General features: G+C 39.3%; 1 protein-coding gene across 1 annotated transcript in view; it reads left to right on the forward strand.

The window, feature by feature from the left end:
* CLSTN2 (calsyntenin 2) overlaps positions 1-23,401 on the forward strand; it is a 323,329-nt gene that overhangs the window by 246,421 nt on the left and 53,507 nt on the right. The window contains exons 5-8 of the mRNA XM_081861525.1: positions 3,601-3,750; positions 12,834-13,019; positions 16,333-16,581; positions 16,838-16,959. Of these exons, the coding sequence (XP_081717651.1) occupies positions 3,601-3,750; positions 12,834-13,019; positions 16,333-16,581; positions 16,838-16,959 (707 nt within the window). The remainder of the gene's footprint in view (positions 1-3,600; positions 3,751-12,833; positions 13,020-16,332; positions 16,582-16,837; positions 16,960-23,401) is intronic.

The following is a 23,401-nucleotide window of genomic DNA, read 5'->3' on the forward strand; positions in this document are numbered from 1 at the left end:
AGATATTCTGCTACTGGCATATGTCAACATTTGCTGAGTTTCCACTTACTGTATAGCCTACTTACCACTGATCTACACAGGTTCTGTTTAGTTTCAGATTAGTTATTTTCCATATTCATTTTCTTTACATGGATTTATTTAAATTCCAGATGTGTAAAATGGTGTATCTAGGGGTTCGCCAGTGAAACTCATGATTTACCACTGAATCCAAATGGCAATTGGGTTTTCTGTCGGTCCATGCTTTTTAAGCATGGGACAAGTGGAAGTATGGAGAAGCCATAGAATCCTATCAATTTCCAACTCTCTGAGCTGAGGTTCTTGGACTTCAGACTTTCTAAGCTTTGGAACTTGTACTAGATAAAGTTATTTTTTACCTGTGTATATCATGTAAGCTGCCTTGTCAGGCTTTGCCCTAAAAGGTTCCCTAAAATACATTAAATAAACAAATACATCCAGGTGTTTTGCCTCATGGGGGCTGGGAATTGGGCCATACATAGCATAAAGCTTAAAATTTAAAAGCTAAGTGAAAAGAAAATTAGTTAAATAAAGAACATGTAATAAATCTATGATCAACCTATATTTTAAAAATCTCCAAATGACCTTGCAGAAAATATTTTTAAAATACTCATAATTCTTGAATTGTATCTCTCTTTTTTCTTTTCTTTTTTTTTAAAAAAGCTTTAATGAACTTCAAATAGCTTTAATGAACACATTGATGATTTTTTAAATGTTGGGGGGGTCAGTTGATATGCCAAGGAAGTCCCAGAAATCTGCTAATGTTGATTTATCCAACTTCAGTGTCTTGGGAATTCTCCCTGCAGATCACAGAGTAAAGCATTTGTAAAGCGAACACAAAGTAGACAAAGGAATATTTATAAAAGGAAATGTTAATAAAATAAATACACCAAATAAATAATAAGCAAATAACAAAAATGTGATAAGTAGACCCATTGTATAAAGTGCTAACTTGGTAGAAGAGAAGCATTATTTAGACAATTTGTGGAAACTATTTGGTTTTATGATTTTAGTAGAAACTCAATATGTTTCTACATGTCTGTGAGTTCATATACCAATCTAGTGCCAAATGTATTGCTCTAATTTCCTGTGGACCACATCAGTGAGTCTGGGGGGAGGGTCTTAGCGTCTAGGCAGCCCAGGACCTCCATACACACTGCCAAGGCTTGTGTCCCGGGAGGTCATTTTGGTGTGGCAAACACAGCAGTTTGACTCCACCCCTGGAGGCGCACTCCATTCTCTCTTGAGACAAATAGATGCCAACAGTGCAACATATACTATGGGTGCCGTCTAATGCCTCTTTACTGAAACTTCAGCTAGTGTAGAATTTAGTGGCCAAGTTGCTCACTGGGGCAAGAAAGTTTGAGCATATTATACTGATCCTGTTCTGACTGCACTGGCTGTCCATTAGTTTCTGGCCCAATTCAAAGTGCTGGTTTTCACCTATAAAGTCTTAAATGTCCCAGGACCGCAATACCTCAAGGACCGCCTCTCTCTATATAAACCTACCCAGACCCTGAGATCATCCTCTGAGGCCCTTTTTCATGTGCCTCCTCCGCAAGAGGACTGGTGGTTTAAGACTCAAAGCTAAATGCCATAGTTATTTTTGTTGGAAAGCTTAAAAATCATAACTAATTTTGACAAAACTATTTTAGTCATGTAATCCACTTTAGTGAATATGTAGACTACAGTATATAGACATGAATACATGTTGAAAATGTTCACAGCTTCAGGATATGAGAAAGATTAAACATTTTTTTGTGACAGAAAACTTTAATCTGTTAGCACACATAATATGAAATGTATATTAAAGTCTGCCAACATTCAGCTTGCAAAGGAACTGTCATTCAGCAAAAATGGCCTGAATTAAAATGCTGAACTCATTAGTTAAAGAGACTACTTTAGAATTGTAAGGTCCTCTACCGTTCCCGAAGGTGGGAACTGCAAGTTCCAGTTCCTCTCTGTTCCTTTTTTTCTTGTGAACACTGCCATTTCTTTGTTACCACGACAGGTGATTTGTCACATTTATGCTTCTGTCAGCTTGATTTTGTTGCTGCAGAATTTTATTTTTCATCTGGTAGCACAAAATCCTATCATTTAAAAAAGCTGGTCAGATTCTCCAAAGAGAAGATAAAGGAAATGCTTTCACCACCAACTAACTTTTCCAGTGTATCCACACAGGTAGCAGAAAGTTTGATGAAGGATACTAGAAAGACAACAGACTCTGGAGTGTCACTGTCATTTTTTCCTGATAATCAGTGTTGCCTTTGTAAACCAGGGCGAAAATCCATATTTGTGCCGCAGCCGGAGTCAGGAAACAGAGGCACCATGGGCATATTGTTTCTCCTTGAAGACCCAATCACATATGCTGAGATCCCATAGGCTGTAGGAGGAACCCTAGCCTAGTGGAGCAGCTCAGATTTCATAGGCATGGGATCCTAGGTTTGAGTCCAGAATATAGCTTCTGCTCTGTCATTATGATGTGGATGGGATGTTGATGGACATGGTTTCCTTCTTCTTCATCAAGGGAACGGGGGTGGGGATTTTCATTCTCCTGGCACTTTAATCAGTGGAAGTTTTCGTCATTGTCAGGGGTGTGTTCAGAATATGTAGAGCTAAATGATTTGATATTTTTGTCCTCCCCTTTCAATGGTAAAGGTAAAGGACCCCTGACAGTTAAGTCCAGTCATGAACGACTCTGGGGTTGTGGTGCTCATCTCTCTTTACTGGCCGAGGGAGCAGACAGTTTTTCCGGGTCACGTGGCCAGCATGACTAAGCCACTTCTGGCGAAACCAGAGCAGCACACAAAAACACCATTTACCTTCCTGCCGGGGCAGTACCTATTTATCTACTTGCACTTTGACGTGCTTTCGAACTGCCAGGTTGGCAGGAGCTGGGACTGAGCAACAGGAGCTCATCCCGTCGTGGGGATTCAAACCGCCAACCTTCTGATCGGCAAGTCCTAAGTTCTGTGGTTTAACCTACAGCACCACCCACGTCCACCCTTTCAATACCACCTATATATTCACTTCATCTGGGCTGTCCTGCCAATGAAGTTGCACTTGAACAATGGGCACACCACCATTTCAGAATAGCTGTACCAGTCTGTCTTTCACACGGCAGCATATCTCACATTCCATAGCATGGCAAGATTTATGCCTTATCTCATTGCAGCTCATTGCCTTTTAGCCAACGTATCTCATATCTAGGTTTTTGCCCTTAATGTAGAAATAACCATAAGGGTTTTGGTTTCACCAGGGCTGCACTGAATATTTTTTTCAAATTATGTCTGGATTCTGTTTTGTTTCCTGTGTCTGTTGAACCCAGTCCTGAAAGTATATGCTCCGCTCTGTGTAAGAAAGTAGTGTTATTTTCATTGTTTGAAGGAGGGGGAAAAAGGAAAGTTAGATTAATAAGAAGCATTTGGGAAGGTCAGATCTTTCCTTTTGTCCTTTCTGCCCCCACTTTCTGTTATATCTGAGTCCTTTTGTATACTTCAGGCAATTATTGCTGCTTTTATTATATAAACCCAGGATCTTGACAATGAAGCAATTGCAGTTTATTGTCCTGTTTCACACCTGCAGGGAATATCAGAAATACCGAGAAGCTGAGTTATGACAAACAGCGTCAGTATGAGATAATGGTAACGGCTTTTGACTGTGGGCAAAAACGTGCAACTGAAGATGTGTTGGTACGAGTTGAAGTCAAGCCTGTATGTAAGCCCGGATGGCAAGGTAGGGATTGTGTATTGTTGTTTCTTTGGAAATGTTGATGATGAATCTTGAGATACAAATAAAATGTTAACTCTTTAAAATTGTAGAATATTGGCAATTTCTTTTTCTTTTTTTTATGTAATGCGCTTTTCAAGTGATATAAATATTCAAAGCAGAAAGCAATGATAAAATCTTGAAAAAAAACCTTCAAAACAAAATAATTAAAATATGGGGAAAAGCAGGGGAGATAAACCAACTAGTTCACTAACAGGTAGGGGCTTCCCACATTCAGAAAGCAATCCTACAGCATGGTTCAGCTCTGTCACAAGACCTAACAACCCAGTGTAACTTAAGCTGGCAAAAAGGGTAACTCAAGCACTACTTTAAAGGCTTGTTTTTCCTCTGCTGTGCTTAGGTTGGCTTAGCCAGCAGCGGCCCTGTTCCCGGATCTGGCTTCGTGTGCATAGGTCTGCTCCCTTAATGACTAGGTGCCTGGCTAAGGCAAGAATGACACCGTTCCTGGGATGCCTCCTAATATTCAAGGGCAAGTTGATGGGCAGCTCACAAGGAGCGGCAGTAGCAGTGGTCACCACCTCTTCCAGGAGAAAGCATCAATTCATGCTGTAGTCCAGGGCCCCAGCTCTTACTTGATACCATGTGCTGGCAACAAGTCTGCCTGGTTTTTTTAAAACGAAAGTTTTTGTTACAACTGAATAGTGCCACATTCCAGCGAGAGATGCTGGGGTTTGTAGTCATAGCATCCACTTCAGCAGGATTGGGCATTCAAACCACACCTGCTTCCTCTTATGATCAGTGTCGGATTTACGTACAGTATAAGCTAAAAAAGCTATAACTTAGAGCCCCACTCTCTTGGGGGCCCCTCAAAATATTTAAAGGAAAAAAACAACCGGGTGTACATTTCCAAAATATCAGATAAAAAAACAAATAAAATAAAACCTACATACAGCAACAGTGTTTTGCGTTGTTTAGGGTCCTATCATGTAAGTAATGGGCCCCGCCTGCTAGTCTGCTCCCTAAAATATCACTGGTTTGCTCATATCTCTATATAGGGGGCCTACATTCTGCATGTGCAAATGGCTTTAGATACCTATTAGGTCCATAAATTAACATATAGCATATATTCAACACAAAAAACAGCAACCATTTGTTGCTGACAAAGGACAGCTGGACATATAAAGGGCCCCATTACCTTCAGTAGCTTAGGGCCTCATCAAACCTAAATCAGGCCCTGCTTATGAGTACCCTCTGTTATTGCTAGACCTTATTGCTACTTTTTATTGCTAAAACTGAATGAATCTGAACACGCATCTGGAAAAAGGTCCTCCCATATTATGTATCCAGGATTCAGTTCCTAAAATGCTTTAGTTTATGAGTTGATGGGTTAGGTTTCAGCCTTACGTACTACTGTTTGAGGCAATATGCCTGTGAATGCTGGTTACCGGGAATCTGGGATCACAAGCAGGAAAAATGCCGTTGCCCTCAGGGCCTTCTTATGGAATTCCCATAGGCATCTGGTTGGCCACTGTGAGAACAGGATATTGGAACAGATGAGCCATTGCTTTTCTTCTGTTCTTATTACTCAGCTCAGGGAACACCAGGTACTGATCCCTATTTCAAAGGAGCAAATATGTGCATTCCTCAAAAGTTAGGATATCAATGGTTTTCTCATACGTTTTAGTATATTTCTCTCTCAGTGCAGAGAATACTTGAGATGCTTTGTTTGTCCGTTTTGTTTCTGATGATTTGTGAATAGTATGTGGCACCACTCAAAGGTTCATTTTTAATATAAGACTTTCTTATTGCAACTGATTATGTGTCAGATGTGACCTATTTAATAATCCATTGGGATCAATGCAGAGGTAGGACAAGACCATTTGAGGTAGGAAATCTAGGTCACACTCCTTTGTGATTTCTACAGGTGCTTAAAAGTTGTTTTCTTTTTTTTAACAGAGAGCAAGCATTGCTTTTAATGGATAGGGGCATAAATCTGGAATATCCCCCCCCCCACACATCCCATTTTGGAAACAAGAAACCTATGTGTAGGTGCAGCAAAGTGTGTAGGTGGGAAAGTGCAGCAAAATATATTGGATGTGATTGTCCACTTATTTATTGTTATTTTATTTTTATTATTATGATGGCATGAACAAATTCAAACTTCAAACAAATTTCACATTCAGGATTTTGAAATAGTTAAGTTAGTTTCCCCCCACCCCCACCCCAACTGCAAAGGTGATTGCTGCTTTTTAAAAATTCACAGCAGATTTAGCCCTAGCAAATAAATTACTGCAGGACAGAATCTGAGCACTTGTCTCTCAATTCTTCTAAGCTTTAGAATCCGCAGTCTAGTGAACTTTCAAAAAATGGAAGAAAAGCAATGCTTATCTTAGGGATATAAACTTGTGACCTTCTGATCTCCTGATGTGCAGTGCCTCAAAATGGAATTCTATGAAATAAGGTATTCAAAGGCTGAAACACCAGAAGTGTTTTCTTCTTCAAGATGTATTATAGCTATTGATCCTTGACTACTTAGACATTCTTTGTGTATGTGGCATAGGCTCAGCAGGGCATTGATGACCTGTGATATGTTCTGCAACTTCCTGTTTCATTGATATTAATAGAGCCATAAAAAGCAGTACCCATCCTCTGCATTCTACTTATTTATCTTGGATATCTTGGGGTTATATTCCAGACTGCACATATCCTAAAATGCCATTTATTTGGACCTTGTCAAGTTTTTCATTTCATCCAAGTTTCATAGAATGTATAAATCAAAACACCTGTAGGCTATTTTGTAAGGCCTTTCTGCGTAGTAAACTTTCCTGATTCGCCAGGAACCTTCATAATGTGTCTTTGATAATTGGGTTGGATGTTTCCTTGATTTAATTCTTCATCTCAAGATCTCCCTGACCATTTTGATCAAGGGGACATTTGCATATCCACAGTACTAAATTATTGTTGGGGTATGATACTACCACCCGCAATGATTCTATAGAGGGATCTGCCGCTTTTGAGATTTCCAGCTTTCAGGACTCTGTGAATGCCACAGAGTAGACAAACCTTTAGTAGATAAAGTTACCAACAAAACCCTATGCCAAAGAAATGCAGAGCCAGTAATAAATGATGTGTTTTATGAAACAGAAGGGCAATAACATGAAAAAGTATACCTCTTTAAGTCATAGGAAATATTATGTGCATTATTTATTCTTGTTTTGCAGAGGAATCAAATTTTGCTGTAGGACAATGATTGACACTTTATATGCTGTATTGTGATAAGGTGATAGAAAGATAGTGTTCAAAATCAAACAGCTGCTGAGCTTATGTATGAATTCATACTGTTGCTTGATACTCTTTGCACTAACAAGTAAATACAAAAATTGCAGTGATCATCCATCACAATGAAGGGTGCACAACAGCAAATGCTCTTAAAAAAAAAGTTAGGATGTAATTTTTAATCAGATTTATCAATATAATTCAGTTCTTGTGAAACTGGGATATAAGAAAATGTAGAAAGAACATGCCAGCTTGCTTCAGTGCCATGCTAGCACCATGGGGCAGCCCAATAGTTCTATGTGTTGGGCTTTGAGGAGAATGAAAGGCATCAAAGTATGTAATATGAGACCAGACACCAACCTAGTCCAGCATCTTGTTTTCCACAGAGGCCAGCTATTACGAATCTGATAAATCTCTAAGAACATGAAGCAGCAACCCTGTATAACTGTTGCTTTCCTGCTGTTCAGAGGCATGATGCCTTTGATCCTGGAAGTATTATATAGCCATTGATACTCTTATCCTCCCTGATCATTTGTCTAGTCCCTGATCCTACAGTATACTCTAACTTCTACATGTTCGGATAGGCTTGCCTAAACAAAGATGTTGCAAACAGGTGCTGGAAAAAATACAGCTGAAGGTGCTTGCCTTATGTTGGGGACTTCCAGAGTGCAGGAACTGCCAGGCTAAAAGATTGATATCTTACCACTGTAGAATGAGCATTATGTGGCACTTGTAACAGGGCCAGTTCTGCAGCTGGTGTACAGCAACATTAAAGCAAAAGACTAACAAACAAAAACCTTTAAAAGCAGTACAGAATAACTGTTAAAATGACTGGCTATATGTAGTTAAGCTCATAGCATGAGTAACTGTTTAAAACTATTTTGTAGCCTTTTGTGCTCCCAATTAGGTATTTACTTCTCCAAACCCTTTGTATGCACTTTCATTGCACATCAAAATTTGATGCTTGCCCCCTTCCCCACAACAACTAGGAGGAACACAGCCTTGACTGAATGGATTTGGCCTGGAGTGATCTATGCATGTTCATCCTTCCCCGTCTATCCACATACGTTAAACCTTTGCATATCCTCTGGCTATTTCAGTAAATAAACTGGTAGTGTCTTGACAGTGAAGAATAAGACCTTGACCTCCTTGCAGTTGAAGAATACGCCATTTCAGTAAAATCACATTGTCCCTGTCACTCAAGGCTTCAAATGAATTTATTTACGTTTATATAAGAATATTTCATTTTCCCTGGATCTCATTAGGAGCAGACTTTTTAAAATTGCTGCAGAAGGGAAAGGTGGAGCTGAGAAATTCATTTTCACAAATTTCACTCAACATATCCAAATGTTCATGTTCAATTAGGGATATCACATAAAAACCATGTTCTCTGCTTTCTGTTTAAGCAGTGGGCACCAATTGCACCGCAGACAGAGCTGTTCAAAAGCCCCCAAAGGCGAAATAGTAAGGCTACAGAAACTCTGCAGCCCTTGAGCCATGGCAAAGGGCACATCCCAGGGAAATGGCAAGCCTTTTTCATAAGAGAGCTATGCAACATTGAACTTGTCTGATCTAGCTCAAGGAAGATGATCTCTGACCTGCTTCAGGTGAAGCATAGACAGAATACCTTAGGCAAGAGCAGAGCGCTACCATCATGTCACATGACTATAGGTGGGGCCTGGGACAGAACTGGATCAGCACTCTTACCTAGGTCAGTTTATCTAAATCTTGGGTCCCTAGCTGTTGTTAGACTACAATCCACATCATCCCTGACCATCAGTACAGGCTGGCTGTGTCTGGAGGGACTTGTTGTTTGGGGGACCAAAAGTTTGGAAAGGCTAGTCTAGGGAATATAAAGCAGTACTTCAGCTAATTATTATTTTTGAGTTCTGGACTTGGTGTGCATTGCTTCAGTTCTGAAGCACACAATTAACATTTCTCTTCTCCTTATTCCCACTCCCCAATTTCATGCTTTGCAATTGTTTTTATATTCCTGATTTGCTAGAGCAAAACAACGAACAGAAAGTATTTGCCCTCCCTTTAAAAAGGAAATACTCTGAGCATGTGCAGGTTTTGCATTTTAAACTCACTTCAATCATAGTAGCATCATGACTCTAGAAATAAAATGGAGTTTTCTCCTGCTGTCTTGATGCAAAACTATTTACTTGAAAATAAGCACTGTTTCGTTGTTGGAAAGTTTGACATTTTTTTCAAAGCAAAAACAGTAAAGTGTACATTGTAGCTGTGTATGTTTCCAGCTGGCTTCTGCTGACTATAAATCACTTTTAAAAATAAAAGGAGAGGTAGGATGTTGTGGTGACCAGCATCAGCCCCAGTGAGCCTCACCATGTCCCTCAATCCACTTGCTAATGACAAACCCACTTGCTACTGCTTTTATCATTTGCTGCTCTCTGAGTGGGATCCCTGAGCTTTGGGGTCCTAGATCCCAGCCCCCCCCCAGTTATAGGCAAAGCTACAAAACTCAAATTTTATTAAGGAATTCTGCTTAAGCTATACACCCAAGCTTTATTAGCCAAGTTTAGGAATTGCTCAGCAGCTTTGCTCCAAGTCTCAAGCACCTTTCTTGTACGTTGTTAGTTCAGGGACTGCTTGGTACTCTGAACATTCTTCATCAGCTTTTGCATGCTTCCTTTTTCAATTGAAAGTAGGAGTAAATTTTTGAGTGGGCAACAGTCAACTTTGGCTCATCCATCAGAAACTAAAACAATTTCCACATGAATCTCAGAGTACAGTCCCAGTAAATCTTTTAAGAGTGAACTAAGGAACTGGTCATAACTGAAGCAAGATTTGCAATTTAAACTCCATTTACACTTAAATAATCTGAGCACGTTGTTCTCTTTCCTCCTCGATACAGAAAGTTTCTCATTTGCGTCTTGAGTCAAACCTTGAAGTGAATGAACATTTGATCTGAAATGAGTTTTATTCCATCCACCGCATTCTTATGTGTGCAAGGCTAAATCAGACTGACTAGATATGCATATTATCAATGTGCACTGTCTGGAAAACCTTACAAATGAAATATCCAGATGTGCAGATTAGTAGAAGAGCTTAACTGGGATGGTTGCTTTAAAGAATCATCTGCAGCATCTGAACACCTCTGTGATAATTAAGCAATATGTTTGCACAAAACCCATTGTGCAAACCTGAAATACATGCATTTTTTTTTTTTTAGTTTTAATAGACCAATATTTTGAAGGGATCAAAGTCTCTCATCTGAAACTGTTTGCAAATTCCATATTTAGTCAGATATTTGAAAATAAAACTCTCTGGTTGAGAAGGTCAGTGTGCTACATGCAGCACAGCGTGTGCTGCTGTTGATGGCTTAAATCTTCTGGGTCACCAGACGTCTGGCTGAACAAACTCTGGATTAGCCTGTTAAAGCTATGAACCTGAAGAATTCTTTCATAGACAGCTTTGTAACTTGCTTTTATTTATGCAGTTATAGATATTATTGGGGGAAAGTTTGAACTGTTTTTGGAAGCTGAAGCCCTTTGTGACAGAGTCTGGATTTGAAATAATTTAATTGTAAATCTAGTTATTCTGGTAGCTGCAGACTAATCCTCAGAAGACTTTTGCTCATGCTCCAAAGAAACAATATAAACTGATAATTATTGTCCAGAGACTGCAAGTCTCTTTAACAGCAATATGCTTTGTTTTCTTGGTTCTCTGCTGGGGAAATTGTGAACAACAACCATTCCAATTATAGAACTGGAAGAGCGATTGGAGATCATATTGTCACACACGCCTTGCTCAGTCCGAGCTGTACCAGGCTACGCCAGCCCTGTTCCACTTTCTATCAGCTCTCACTATTAGGAGAAATGCCCTAACAGCCAAAATCTGTCATTTTTGTATGTGACAGGCCTTCAGATATTTGAAGGCAAGCTATCATGTGAGGTCTTCCCTTCATTTTCTCTTCTTCATGATAAACATAAGCAACTCTTTCAACTGTTCTTGTACAAATTGATTTCCAGACTTGTTACCTACTTTTCCCTCTCCTGTGTGCACACTCTAGTACAGGGGGCAAGGAGACCTGCATGATTCAAAGGGAGGTAGAATTCTGTATCAGGGACATCTGGAAATGAGTGGAACTGTTCAGAGGGGTTAGGACTGCATAGGGGAGGAATAGAGGGCAGGGTGGGGATGGATAGGAGGTGCAGTATTGTGTAGAGGAGGTGAGACAGTGTTGAATGATCAGGGCTGTATAGAGGAAGGGAAACTGTATACAGGATGGAATGGATAGAGGGGCTGGGGTGTCATGGCAAATGAGGTTATACTGCTAGCACAGTGTCTCGTTGGACTGGATTTTGGAGGTATGCTTTTTTATGTGTGGTTCCATTTTTTATTTTTTATTTTTTGCCTATTCAAGCCCCCATACCATCCTGGTCCCTTTCCTCTGGGCACACTCCAGGTTTTCAATGGCTTCCTTGAAATGTGGTATTCAGAAGTGGACATAGTACTCCAGATGTGGCCTGATCACCAAAGAATATGGTCCAAATGTTATTTCTCTTGATCGGAGACATTAATCCATATTAACAAAAATATGTGTTTCAGTGCTTTTCTTTGGCTCGTACAAGTGAACAGTAATAATAATAATAAAAACTGGATAATGGACAGTCAGATAATATGTTTTTGATACTTCTGCCATAAATTTATACATGTTTTAGGAGTAGGGCAGGTTCCACCAGTCTGGCCTTCTCTGTGCTGATTCCTAGCTATGCTGGTGCAACATGGGCAGAGTTGAGCAAAGTAATAGTATCTACAGAAGTCTGTATACATATACATTGCCTTTTGGTAAGGCTCTGCGTATAAAGTTATCCAAGGCTTTCACCAGTATCCCAAAGTCAATTATGTAAATTTCACTCATTTTTTAAAAAACAACAACAGCAAGCAATTATTTAAACTCCATAGCAGTGTGAGTGATGGGATGCAACCACACTTCTGACACTGGAATTGCTGTTGCTTACCAAGATGGGGCAGGGCACCAGTGGTGTTCCCTCACACCATCCTCAACCATGTAAGCCAAAATGATGCTGGTGTTGAGAGGGCGGCTCTGTGGCTCCATCCCATCACATGTGTTGCTTCAGCTGCAAATATATTGACATTTCCTGTTTGTTTTCCTGTGTGGTATATTTGACTGGAAATGCAAACCAGCCACCAACAGAAATGGACCTGATGGGGCATGGCAGTGGTAATAAATAACATTTCCTGCAAGTATATTAAAGAAGAAGAGTTTGGATTTGATATCCTGCTTTATCACTAGCCTAAGGAGTCTCAAAGTAGCTAACAATCTCCCTTTCCCTTCCTCCCCCACAACAAACACTCTGTGAGGTGAGTGAGGCTGAGAGACTTCAAAGAAGTGTGACTAGCCCAAGGTCACCCAGCAGCTGCATGTGGAGGAGCAGGGAATCGAACCCGGTTCACCAGATTACGAATCCACTGCTCTTAACCACTACACCACACTGGCTTCAACCAGTGATTCAACTGCACTTTTTAAGGTTCTGATTTTGAGAAAAAATCAGCTGAGGGAAGTTGTGACATTCATTAAAGCAAGGAGTAATAATAGAAACTTCTATTGGAGCCCAAAGGGAAAGTGTTAATTATAGAAACATAGACACTCATTCTAAGTCAAGCCGTTGGTCCATGTAGATCTGTAATTTCTGATACTTGGTTTCTTGCTCATTCTACTTTTCTGTTTGCAAAATTTATAAAATACGAATAATTTTATTCTTGTGGAAATCATTTGATAGTGTTGGTCACAATACAGTGTGAATTAATGTTGTTATTCTTTCTAGACTGGAATAAGCGTATTGAGTACAAGCCTGGTTCTGGGAGTATACCGTTATTTCCTAGCATTCACCTGGAGACTTGTGATGGACCTGTTTCTTCTATTCACACCACCATTGAATTGCAGACTAACTACATTGGAAAGGGCTGTGATCGTGAGACATACTCTGAAAAATCCTTGCAAAAATTATGCGGTATACCTTTAGCATTTTCATGAATTTACTTGGCATTACTATTTTGAACATTTTTATATTTACCCAGGGGTTGCTTTACAGGTCATTGAGCACTCTGCCCTCTTATGTCTCCTTTTCCTGCCACTTCCGGGTCACTGTGATGTGTGCATGTGTGGTTGTGCAACAATTGGACAAGCGCAAATCAGTTGTTGCCTGTGTTACAGACTCCCTGATATGTATACTTATGGGCTCAAAAGTGCAAGCTTGGCATTATCTCTAAGTTGAAGCAGGCAGAGTCAGAAGAACTCCTGCTTTCTCTATCTCCACTTCTGCTTTAATATGCAGTAAGATCTTCATCTCCAAATGTCAGTTGAGGCTAAGGGATTCCTCTGCAAATAGCCCAAGGAGAAGTAACAGGCTGCTAGCTGTTACACTATGCAACCTCTATGCAAGCAGGAAATGCAGAATTGTGCCCCTTGTTTCTCTCTCCCACTTCATTACTTTAGCAGCTCATACATTTATATCAATGAACTTGGGGAAGGGCAGTAATAAACCTCTGAACCCCTCTTTTTACAAAATCTGAAAAATTAAATAAGTTATTCTAGCCTGATGATCCTGCTTAATTTGCATTTTGCCAAATGTGCAAGCATTAATAAAAGTGAAAGCAACTTCTCACAGAGTAATATTTAGGACAAATCAACATTAAACACACACACACACACACAGAGAGAGAGAGAGAGAGAGAGAGAGAGAGAGAGAGAGAGAGTTGGTGATGTGCACAGTCTTGCTTATTGCAACTGAAGAAATAAAATTCCTTTTGTAAAAAAATTGTTTTCACTGGGTAGAACTCTAGGCAATTTTGCAATGTTTATTATAGATTATGCCATCTGGGTAAGCTGAGCTTGAAGCTTTCCAGTAGGTAACATCTGTGTATTAGGGAGCACAAGCTGGTATATTACGCACAGTTAGCGCTTATAAAAGCTTAAAAATGTATGTAGTCTTATTTGTTGATGCTGTTAATTGAAATGACATGCAAATGAGGGAATTAAGTTCATTAAAAATATACCCAACCTTTAAATATAAACCTAGGGTGGAAAACCTTCCAGAAAATTCAGTGGAGTGCATGTTTTGCATGTAGACGCTCCTAGATCCAATCTCTGGTGTCTCCAGGTCGGGCTGGGAAAAATTGCTGCCTGGAAAGCCACTGCCAGTCAACCCTGACATTACAAAGCTAAATTGCCTGACCTGGCATACGGCAGCTTCCTAATATTTCAGAACAGTGATACAGTTCTACAGCTCCTTCAATTAATTCTTTAGATATGTATTTTGGATGCTAACATCCCACACTTGGACCCTAGCAACAAAGCTGAGAAGGGGTTCTTGCCATCTGGGCAAACCAGGATCTCCATACACACTGCCTGGGCTTGTGCCCTGGAGAGGTCACTTTGGTGCTGCAAATGCAGTAGTTTGATTTCACCCCTGGAGGCGCACTCCATTGTCTCCCGACAGATGGATGCCAACAGCCAATCTGAATATCATTCTAAACCATAGATAACAACTTCTTCTTCTCCTCCTCCTCTCCCTTTACCATAAGGTCCTGGTCAGGTCACAACAATTTAAAATTAAACATTTAAAACAAATTACCATCAGAATAATAGAATGGGTTCTAAACTATTGTTTAAATGTAAACATGGCATATGTCAATGCACAATGCCGAAATTGCAGGTGCTTCACTCCCCTTCACACTGCTGGGGAACAAGTCATAGTCTGGCTTAGCATTATGTCCAAACCCCAAAATAAGTCACAGGTGGTAAGCAAAGAACAAACCTTGGTTTTAGCACTCATTGAATTTTTATGAGGGGATGAGAATGCAAAATGATGCAGAAATGTGGCAGACTGAATTTAAGATTGGAGTAAAGTGAGAAACTGATGGAAGTCAGTCTCTGAAGATGCAAAGGGCATCAATTCCTGCCCAGAGATTAAGGAATTTGAAAACCTATATTTCCCCATGTAACTGAAGCATCATTGCCACCTGTAATCCCCTTCCCTGAAGCAAGGGTCTTTTGTATACGTTTTTGGGGGAAGCTAGAAGGGGCTAGCAGGGAAGAATACGAATTCCATTTCAAGCTGGACCCAGTAGGAAAAGTTTGCATTTGAATTATTTAGTTAAAATCTGACACCATTAAAATAAAAAACTTTAACACCTGCACAGTATTCAGCTGGTACCTTGACTATTCTATGTTTGCACATAAGATATATCTGCGAGTTCCACAGTTGGCTTGCTTTTGAAATATGTGAAAATAAACCGTTAGTCAGATAATGTTGCATGGCGGCAAACAATTAACCCTGAGGAATACTGCTTTTCCATTATAAACACAACTACACAAACCAATTGCTACTGGTTAAATGTTCTGTGCTTGCTACTGCAAGTCTTCAAACACTAGAAATAATTATTTTGAAGAAATACTGGGCAACCAGTAAACATTTTGTGGTTTATTTGCTTTTTCATTCAATGAAGGTATGGTTAATGAGAAGTGAGGAAAGAACTCTAAAGAATAGCAGCACGTCTGCCCAGGCCCATCACAGCTCATAGGACTGTAAGCATCCTTTTCCACAACAGTAATCTTAGCCCTGGATATATTTGCTTCAGGGCTCCATACATAGCACAGTGTGAATATGCTTGTATTCCATGAGTACCTTTGTTCACCTCCACACATTGGTACTTCCAGCTGAGCTCTGTCTCAATTATTCCCAACCACACTAGTGGGCGATTGTTAATATGATGTATCCACACTGTGTGGTGTTGTCTTCCCCCTCAGTGAGAGAAAGGTTCTGAAGGGCTTCATGCACAGTCACCATTCTCTAAACTGGCAAAAGAGTGATGGCCTGCATATTAAGAGGATGAACACCTTGATGACATGGGCAGAAGTCCTCTTTACGCATTTGTCCCTAGTATATGTGAACTTACCATATGAAGCTGCATTGTAAGGAGGCTAACTATTGGTCCATGTAGCTCACTGTGGCTCCCCAGATGTTGTTGGACTTCAACTCCCATCAGCCCCATCCAGCATGGCAAATGGTCAGGAATTATGGGAGCAGTGGCCCAGCAACATCTGAAAGGCCATAGGTTCCCCATCTCTGCTCAATAGTCTAGTAGCATGGAAACATTTATGTTTGTTTCATGTTTGGGTGTTTTTTCAGCACTTGAAAACAAAGGCAGCATTAGCAATAAATGAGAGGGATTAAGTGTGTCAGAGTGTCTCCTACAGTGAATACAGCTGAACAGCTTTCTCATTAGTGTCTCATCAGACTGTTCATTATATATCATCTGCAGGGGCGTCATCAGGTGCCATTGACTTGTTACCAACTCCCAGTGCAGCAACTAACTGGACAGCTGGTCTTCTGATAGACAGCAATGACATGATTTTTAAATTTGAAGGGAAACAAGGAGCCAAAATCCCTGATGGAATAGTACCAAAGAATCTAACAGATCAGTTTACCATCACCATGTGGATGAAACATGGCCCAAGTCCAGGATTAAGAGCAGAGAAAGAAACTATTCTGTGCAATTCAGATAAGACAGGTGAGTCAGCTTTATTTAAAACTGCATTTTCTTCACCCTTCTCCATTGCTTGACATGCTGAATAGAAGTGCGTATTGAAAAATGTTTTATATTCAGTCATGAAAGTTGGCCTCAGGGTACTTCTGATATTGAAAAAGTGGACTTTAGAATAAGACAGGTAAAGTGAAAACACACTTTGATTTCAGTAAATAATACAACCAAACTAAATAATAAAAACCATTAAAGTTTTTATCCTATTAATATATCTTTCTTTTAGAAATGAATCGGCACCACTATGCACTATATGTGCACAATTGTCGCCTTGTGTTCCTGTTGCGGAAAGATTTTGACCAAGCTGATACCTTTCGACCTGCAGAATTCCACTGGAAGCTCGACCAGGTACTTAGTTTATTTTTTATTACAGTAGTTCCTAAATTTCATCCAGTCACTGTAGTGGATAGAGTGAAGAACCACTAATAGACACAAAAACTAAACTATTATTTGAGTACAGAAAATTTCTGTTGCACGTACAATCTTGCCACTGTTATCCACGCCAAGTAGAGAGAGTTATTGCTGACATCCAAGCTAGATTACAGCAACATATTTTATGTGGGATTGGCCTTGAAGAACATCTGGAAACAACGACTAGTAACAATCCTTCATACAGCAAAGTGATAGATTTTCTGACTTCTGCTCTTGTTGCTGCCGATATTGATGGACACAAAGCAATGAAAAAGGAAGGAAAGGGATAAGGCAGAGAAGGCTTTGGACCAGGCATATAGAATAGACATACAAAAAGGAACTGAATCAATATTGGGGCTAACTGACGTGGGACAGCATCTAGATCCACAGCTTTCTTACACCTTCCCCATCTCTCTCTCCTTATGGCCAATTGGTTAGAACACTGTTTGAAAGATAGAAAGCTGGACTTTTGGAGAAAGGCCTGTGTGTGTGTGTGTGTGTGTGTGTGTGTGTGTGTGTGTGTCTGTGAGACACACACACACACACACGGGCAGGGGGGAGGGGGGAGGGTTAATCAGGCCCTAATAGGCTCTTCTGTCGCTATGGGCAGCCCCACAGTTGGCTGATAGATTTTCAGACTGATTGCCTCCTGACTGCCACTGAATTTCATAGGACAGATTAACACTGAGGAAAGCGACATTAAGTGACAGTGCTAAATTGTACTTGTGGATATTAATAAACAAGGTAGCTTTATCCTAAAACAATATAGCAAAACAAATTTCACACTAAAGCAAATTTTATGTGTGAAAGAGAACAGTCCAAGGGCCCAGGCAGTTCTTCCATCCTAGATTTGCTCCCCCTGCCCATAAAGAAGGAGGTCTGCTATATCATCATCATCATTTTTTATTTGTATGCCGCTTTTCCACAGTTAAAAACAATGCTCAAGGCGGCTTACAACATGATGAGATTTACATAATTACAAAAGTCATAAACAATAAATAAACCACATAAAAAAACACACAACCAAATGGAAAACAATTTCCACATAAATCCACATAAACACACACTATGGTTCATGGGAAGCCGTTCCAGGGTCCACAGAATTGCATTCTTAACAGCACTAAACTTTACAGCTAGTACAAATTTTCTCCATTTTATATTTTTATTCCTAATTATTCTAGAAAATATGTGCATATGTATTAACACAGCAGTTTACTGGAAAATTTATACAAACAGGCCTACTATGTTAGCACAAAGTGGGAATGAGGAGAGGAGCTTTATCAGATATGGAAGAGCTTTCATCTCTAAATTAAATTTTATTCAGTTTTTATGCCAATAGGAATTTTAATTGTTTGGTGCTTTTGAAGCTCAGACAATTTAACTTGATGTCTTTCTCCCTGAGTTGATGTGCAGCTTATGACACAAACCACATTTATAAGATACACAGAAGATTAGAAAGCTCCTTGTTTATACCCTATACAACAAGTAAGAAAGAAATTGGTAGATGAATCATGGTAATCCTGCAATAGAGAGAAAATCATTTCAGACATAAATCAGACACACCAGCATCCAAAGACTTCACAGCACCTTATCTTTTAGATCCATAATACGTTTTCTAACCTAGATTATGTACTGTTCTTTATTAGTCTTCAAATCCCCTTTTCATCCATTTCTGCGGAATTGTCTTGTTTACCGCAGTATTGCAGAAACACAAACGGTTATTATAGTGATGCTGACAATTTTAGTTGATGCTTATTGTTACATTTATATTTTAAAAGGATGTGGTGTCTTAAATTGTTGTAAATGGTAACTGGGATAGATGCATGCTAAAAATGTAATAAGGCAAATAAAAGATAGATGCATGATTTACTCAAATATTAGTGACGCTGGGTGTTTTGCCATTTTAAAACAAAAAAGAAAGCTGGATTTAAACAAGATTATGTCCTCTTCATTGATCTATGAAGCTAATTCATCTAGGCATGTTTAAATTATAACATGACAGAAGACAGACATGCTGCAGTTATGGTTCATGATAATCAGTGCTTTCAGGTACTTTCACTGTCAATGTGATAAAAAGGTTTCATTATTTAAAGCTCTAATTAAACCATCCATATTTCCAGGAATGCAACAGTGAGCACAGTGGCATCTGCATATTGTTATTCTCTCAGCATAATCCTCGCAAGACTGTAGCATCTATGTGTGCTGCTAAGTGGTCCCCTTTCTTTTGTTTTGCTTATCCTTAGACATCAAAGGAAGGTATCTGTTTTGGCCCTGACACTTGTCAGCAATGAGGGAGTTTGGGAATAATGGACCACAGGTGTATATTTCTCAAACTTTATTGACCGATATTGTCCTCTTGTACGTATAGATTGTCTGGAAGAGATACTATTCTTAAATGAATAATACTGTTTAACCAGGCTGGCTGTAAGACAATAAACAGAGGCTGCTTTTGTACTGAAATCAGTCTTTGTTTGTTTTAATCTTCACAAAGTGGAGAAGGAGAGAGAACTCCATTGTTTCTTGAGACCTTCGGAAGCCAACAACAACAACAACTCTTTCATTGTGTATGCTGTAGACCAGCCTGTTGTACTATATTCCACTTGTCTTATTTGTATATTTATATACTCCACATGTGCGAAGCATGCAGAACGCTTTTGTGCGCGCACACACACAACGAAACCCAGAAGTATACATTTCCGGGTTTGCCGCGTTCACAAGCCAAAAAGACTCAACATGAGCCTAACGCAACACAAGGTATGACTGTATTCCCATATTCAGGTGAGCCCATTTTTTCCTCAAAACCCCTGAGCACCAATACTAATCAGACCACTAAAACCTTATGAAATGCCATTATGTTGCCTTTTAACCCAATACATTTGTACAAATTGGAATAATGGTAATAACCAAACATCCAATCTTAATTTCTTTGTTGTAATTTTATATCCTTAGTAAACTCCATTTATTTAGGAAAGTAACATGAAAATGACTTTTTAAAAGAAAAGAAAGGGTTTGAGATAAGTAATTAAGCTGATTTCACATTACAATGAAATCACGCTGACAATTTTGCCGTTCTCTTAATTTAACTTAAACGATGGCAGGAATATCAAATTCAGGTTAGCAATGCTGGTATGTGATAGCTGGGTTTTCAGTTGCTATATACATGATGCTTGAAGGGTTGGTGGAGTCTTATCCTATTTGATGCCATTATAGCTTCACTTTGATAACTGACTGCCCTAGAGAATTGCCTTTTGGCTGATAAATTCTCAGCTGCAGTTTTTGGTATGACAGATGTAGCGTGAATGTAATTTCCCACCCTGAGTGCATTCTGTCTTCACACCCTTCAGATACTTTTAGTCATCCTTGAGAAGCATGCAGGAGGGGCCCCATAATGTGTTAGTCCATTCTAGATGTGCTCTCTCTGTAATGTCAGAAGGAGGTTTCTGGCTTTTCTGCAAAAGGATAAATAGTGTAAAACAACTTATGGAATATCAACGTTCAAAACATACTGGCATCATAATGAGATTTCTCTGTGTGATCACTTTTGAAACACAAGCCACTTGTTTTAATGTAGTTTGATGGGAGATCTGTAAACAGTGCACATCTTTTAATGGAAAATCAAAAGGAGGGATAGGTTGTCTTTTTTTGCTCTGTTTTGTAACAGTTTGATAGAATACCTTTGGAAATATTCCACTCTGCTGGCTTCTGCTAATCAGATGAGGATTTCTTTTAAAGTCCATTTTACACACACACACACACACACACACACACACACACACACACGTATGTATTTACATGTTCCAACATGTGATTTCCGTTATGTGTCTCTTTCCTTCAGCATTTGTTATAATTCTTTTAAGCGGATAGCAGAATGATCCCGTGCCAATGATGTGGCGAATGAGCATTTATTTTACAGAAAGCTGTAATTAACAAAATTTGCTGTCGAAAATGGCAATTTCACACACACAGGGGGAAGTATGTGTCCAGAGTGTGATTCTGTGCAGCCATCCATTGTGGGTGTTGTTGTTTTTTTGGCTGCAGAGTATACTGCACCTGAACCAGGAGCCTGAGCTCAGTAGAACGTATCATATACAGTCCCTGAAAATTGAATGTACATAATTTTGGAGTAGAAATAGGAATGTTTTCTTGGCAGCCGCATTTCAGAAGCACATATGAAAGTTGTATCCATGTGGTACTGTTCTTCTGATAGCATGAATTCCTGTTCTGCCAAAGAAGAGGGTTTATTATTAGTAGTATTAGTAGTATTAGTATTTGTATTATTATTTGGACAATGCAAATGGCACACTGATTATTTTCCTTGATAGATAGATTTCATTTTTAGGCAGAGTGAGAAAACCAACCAAGGAACAAAGAGCAAAGGAAAAGCAAAAGGCAGAGAGCCCCCTCATTAAAGCAATGGACAGACTCCTGCAATGGCCAGTATGTAGCATCTTCTGTGTTCTTGGTCTATGCTGAGGTTCATGAGAGTTTACAAGAGACTATGTGACTAGATATCAGTGCTCCTTTCACAGGTGATTGACCCTGAAGCACTGCCAGGAGCTTCTTGTGACTAAGTGATAGATAAGAAATTAGCCACCTTATCAGCAGGTGTCAGAACACAAGGTAAGAAATGTGTCTGGCTAATAATTAAAGGATCCCAGACACCCAAAATAAGGTGCAGACACAAAAAGAGCCATTGTGGTGGACCACCAACTCCTTGCAGTACCAAGGTCCTCCACATTTCCATTACAATTCATCCTAAATGAATAAACCAATGAAGGGCAGACTAGATAGTTCTACTACTAGTGTTGGTTCAAGCTCAGTTTGGAGGTACGTGTGTGTGTGTGTGTGTGTGTGTGTGTGTGTGTGTGTTTCTGTTTCAGTGCTTTTCAACAAAATAGGCAGTAGTGTATAACAGACTAACCAAACCAAATACTATATGACTTCTATGTATGGCAAATTTCCACACAATTGTTATATATGAAAAATGAAAAAACAACAACACATTGCAAACAAATATGGCAATATAGAATGTGGTGGTCCATGTAGCTGGCAGGGACATACAACCAGCATTGCATTCGATTCAATGCAAGCATGTCCTGTGGAAAAGAAAGCAGCATTTTATGGGCTTTTTCTGTAGTACCGTACTTTATTCTTTAATTGGAAATGGGGGTGCATTTTGAATGTTCTGTAAACTATGCTTATGGAGCTAGTCATGTCTTGTTAAGAAAGACTGGAATTCTGATCCATAAATTTGCACTAGCATATGTTTTTGCTACTCCAGTGTACCATCTCTGTAGCATAATGATGATTTTATGGCTTCTTTGTGGCCACATATAATCAGGAAGATTCTGTCATAAGCAGCTGTTTATTGGCAGAGCAATGTTGGTATCTTCATTCAACTTTCAGTCAGAAATACCGTCACTTGTATGTATACTTGCTTTTCTAAGTCGGAACTGCTAATTACGTGATCTGAACCTTGGAACTTCAGTCAAATGCAGATACTTTTCAGGGGCACTAAACAAGTATATACTAAAAAAAATGACCCTTCTTTTTTCAAATAGACAGTTAAGGTCATGATCCCTGTTGAAAGCAACAGACATTTTAGAGAGTAATGGACAGAATGGCCACCCATAAGCACTTGGATTTAAGCTGTACTGGCCCCCTGAAACAAATGGGATGCTGTTTAAAACTTAGGTGTTTCTGCATACACTGTTTGCATATTTGGTTGCAAATGTCTTCAGAATGTTGGACTACACATGGGAGCATAGAATTGGCACTTAATTTGTGGCTATCTTCCATATCCAAGAAGTCACTGCAAACATCATTGACAACCTATAGATGCTTATACCACAATTGAAAGGAATTAGATTTCTAAGTCCCAAGTTCAAGACTTTAAATATGGAAATCATTCTGATTGTCTGATTGGATGCATATACAAACTGCTTCAGATGCTTAGGTTTGTCTATGCCAAATCAACTAGATTTCCAGGAAACAACTTCATGGTATTGAACAGGCTTTCCTATGTACAAACATCTTTGTAAAGTGGTTATTTCCTACAGAATACCATCTGTTGGCAAAGACTATACTTTAACTATCACACAGGCTTAACAGGTACATAATTACCTTGTCTGTGGCTCCTGGTATATAATCACTCTGTCTCTCTCTGTGGTGTTAAGAGATATAATTAAATAGCCAGAAGGTACCATTTAAGTAAAGTGTCCGTGCATAATACTGGGGATGTATAACTTCCAAATTGATTCCTTATTATAAACAGATAAAGTGAAGATCCATACTCATAAGCACACTGCCAAAGATTGTGTTCTGACTGTAGAATCGGATAAGGAATAGCCAAATATTTGTATGTGCCTAAATATATCAT

The sequence above is a fragment of the Podarcis erhardii genome (assembly GCF_964252035.2).
Source record: "Podarcis erhardii genome assembly, chromosome: 5".
Taxonomy (NCBI): Eukaryota; Metazoa; Chordata; class Lepidosauria; order Squamata; family Lacertidae; genus Podarcis; species Podarcis erhardii.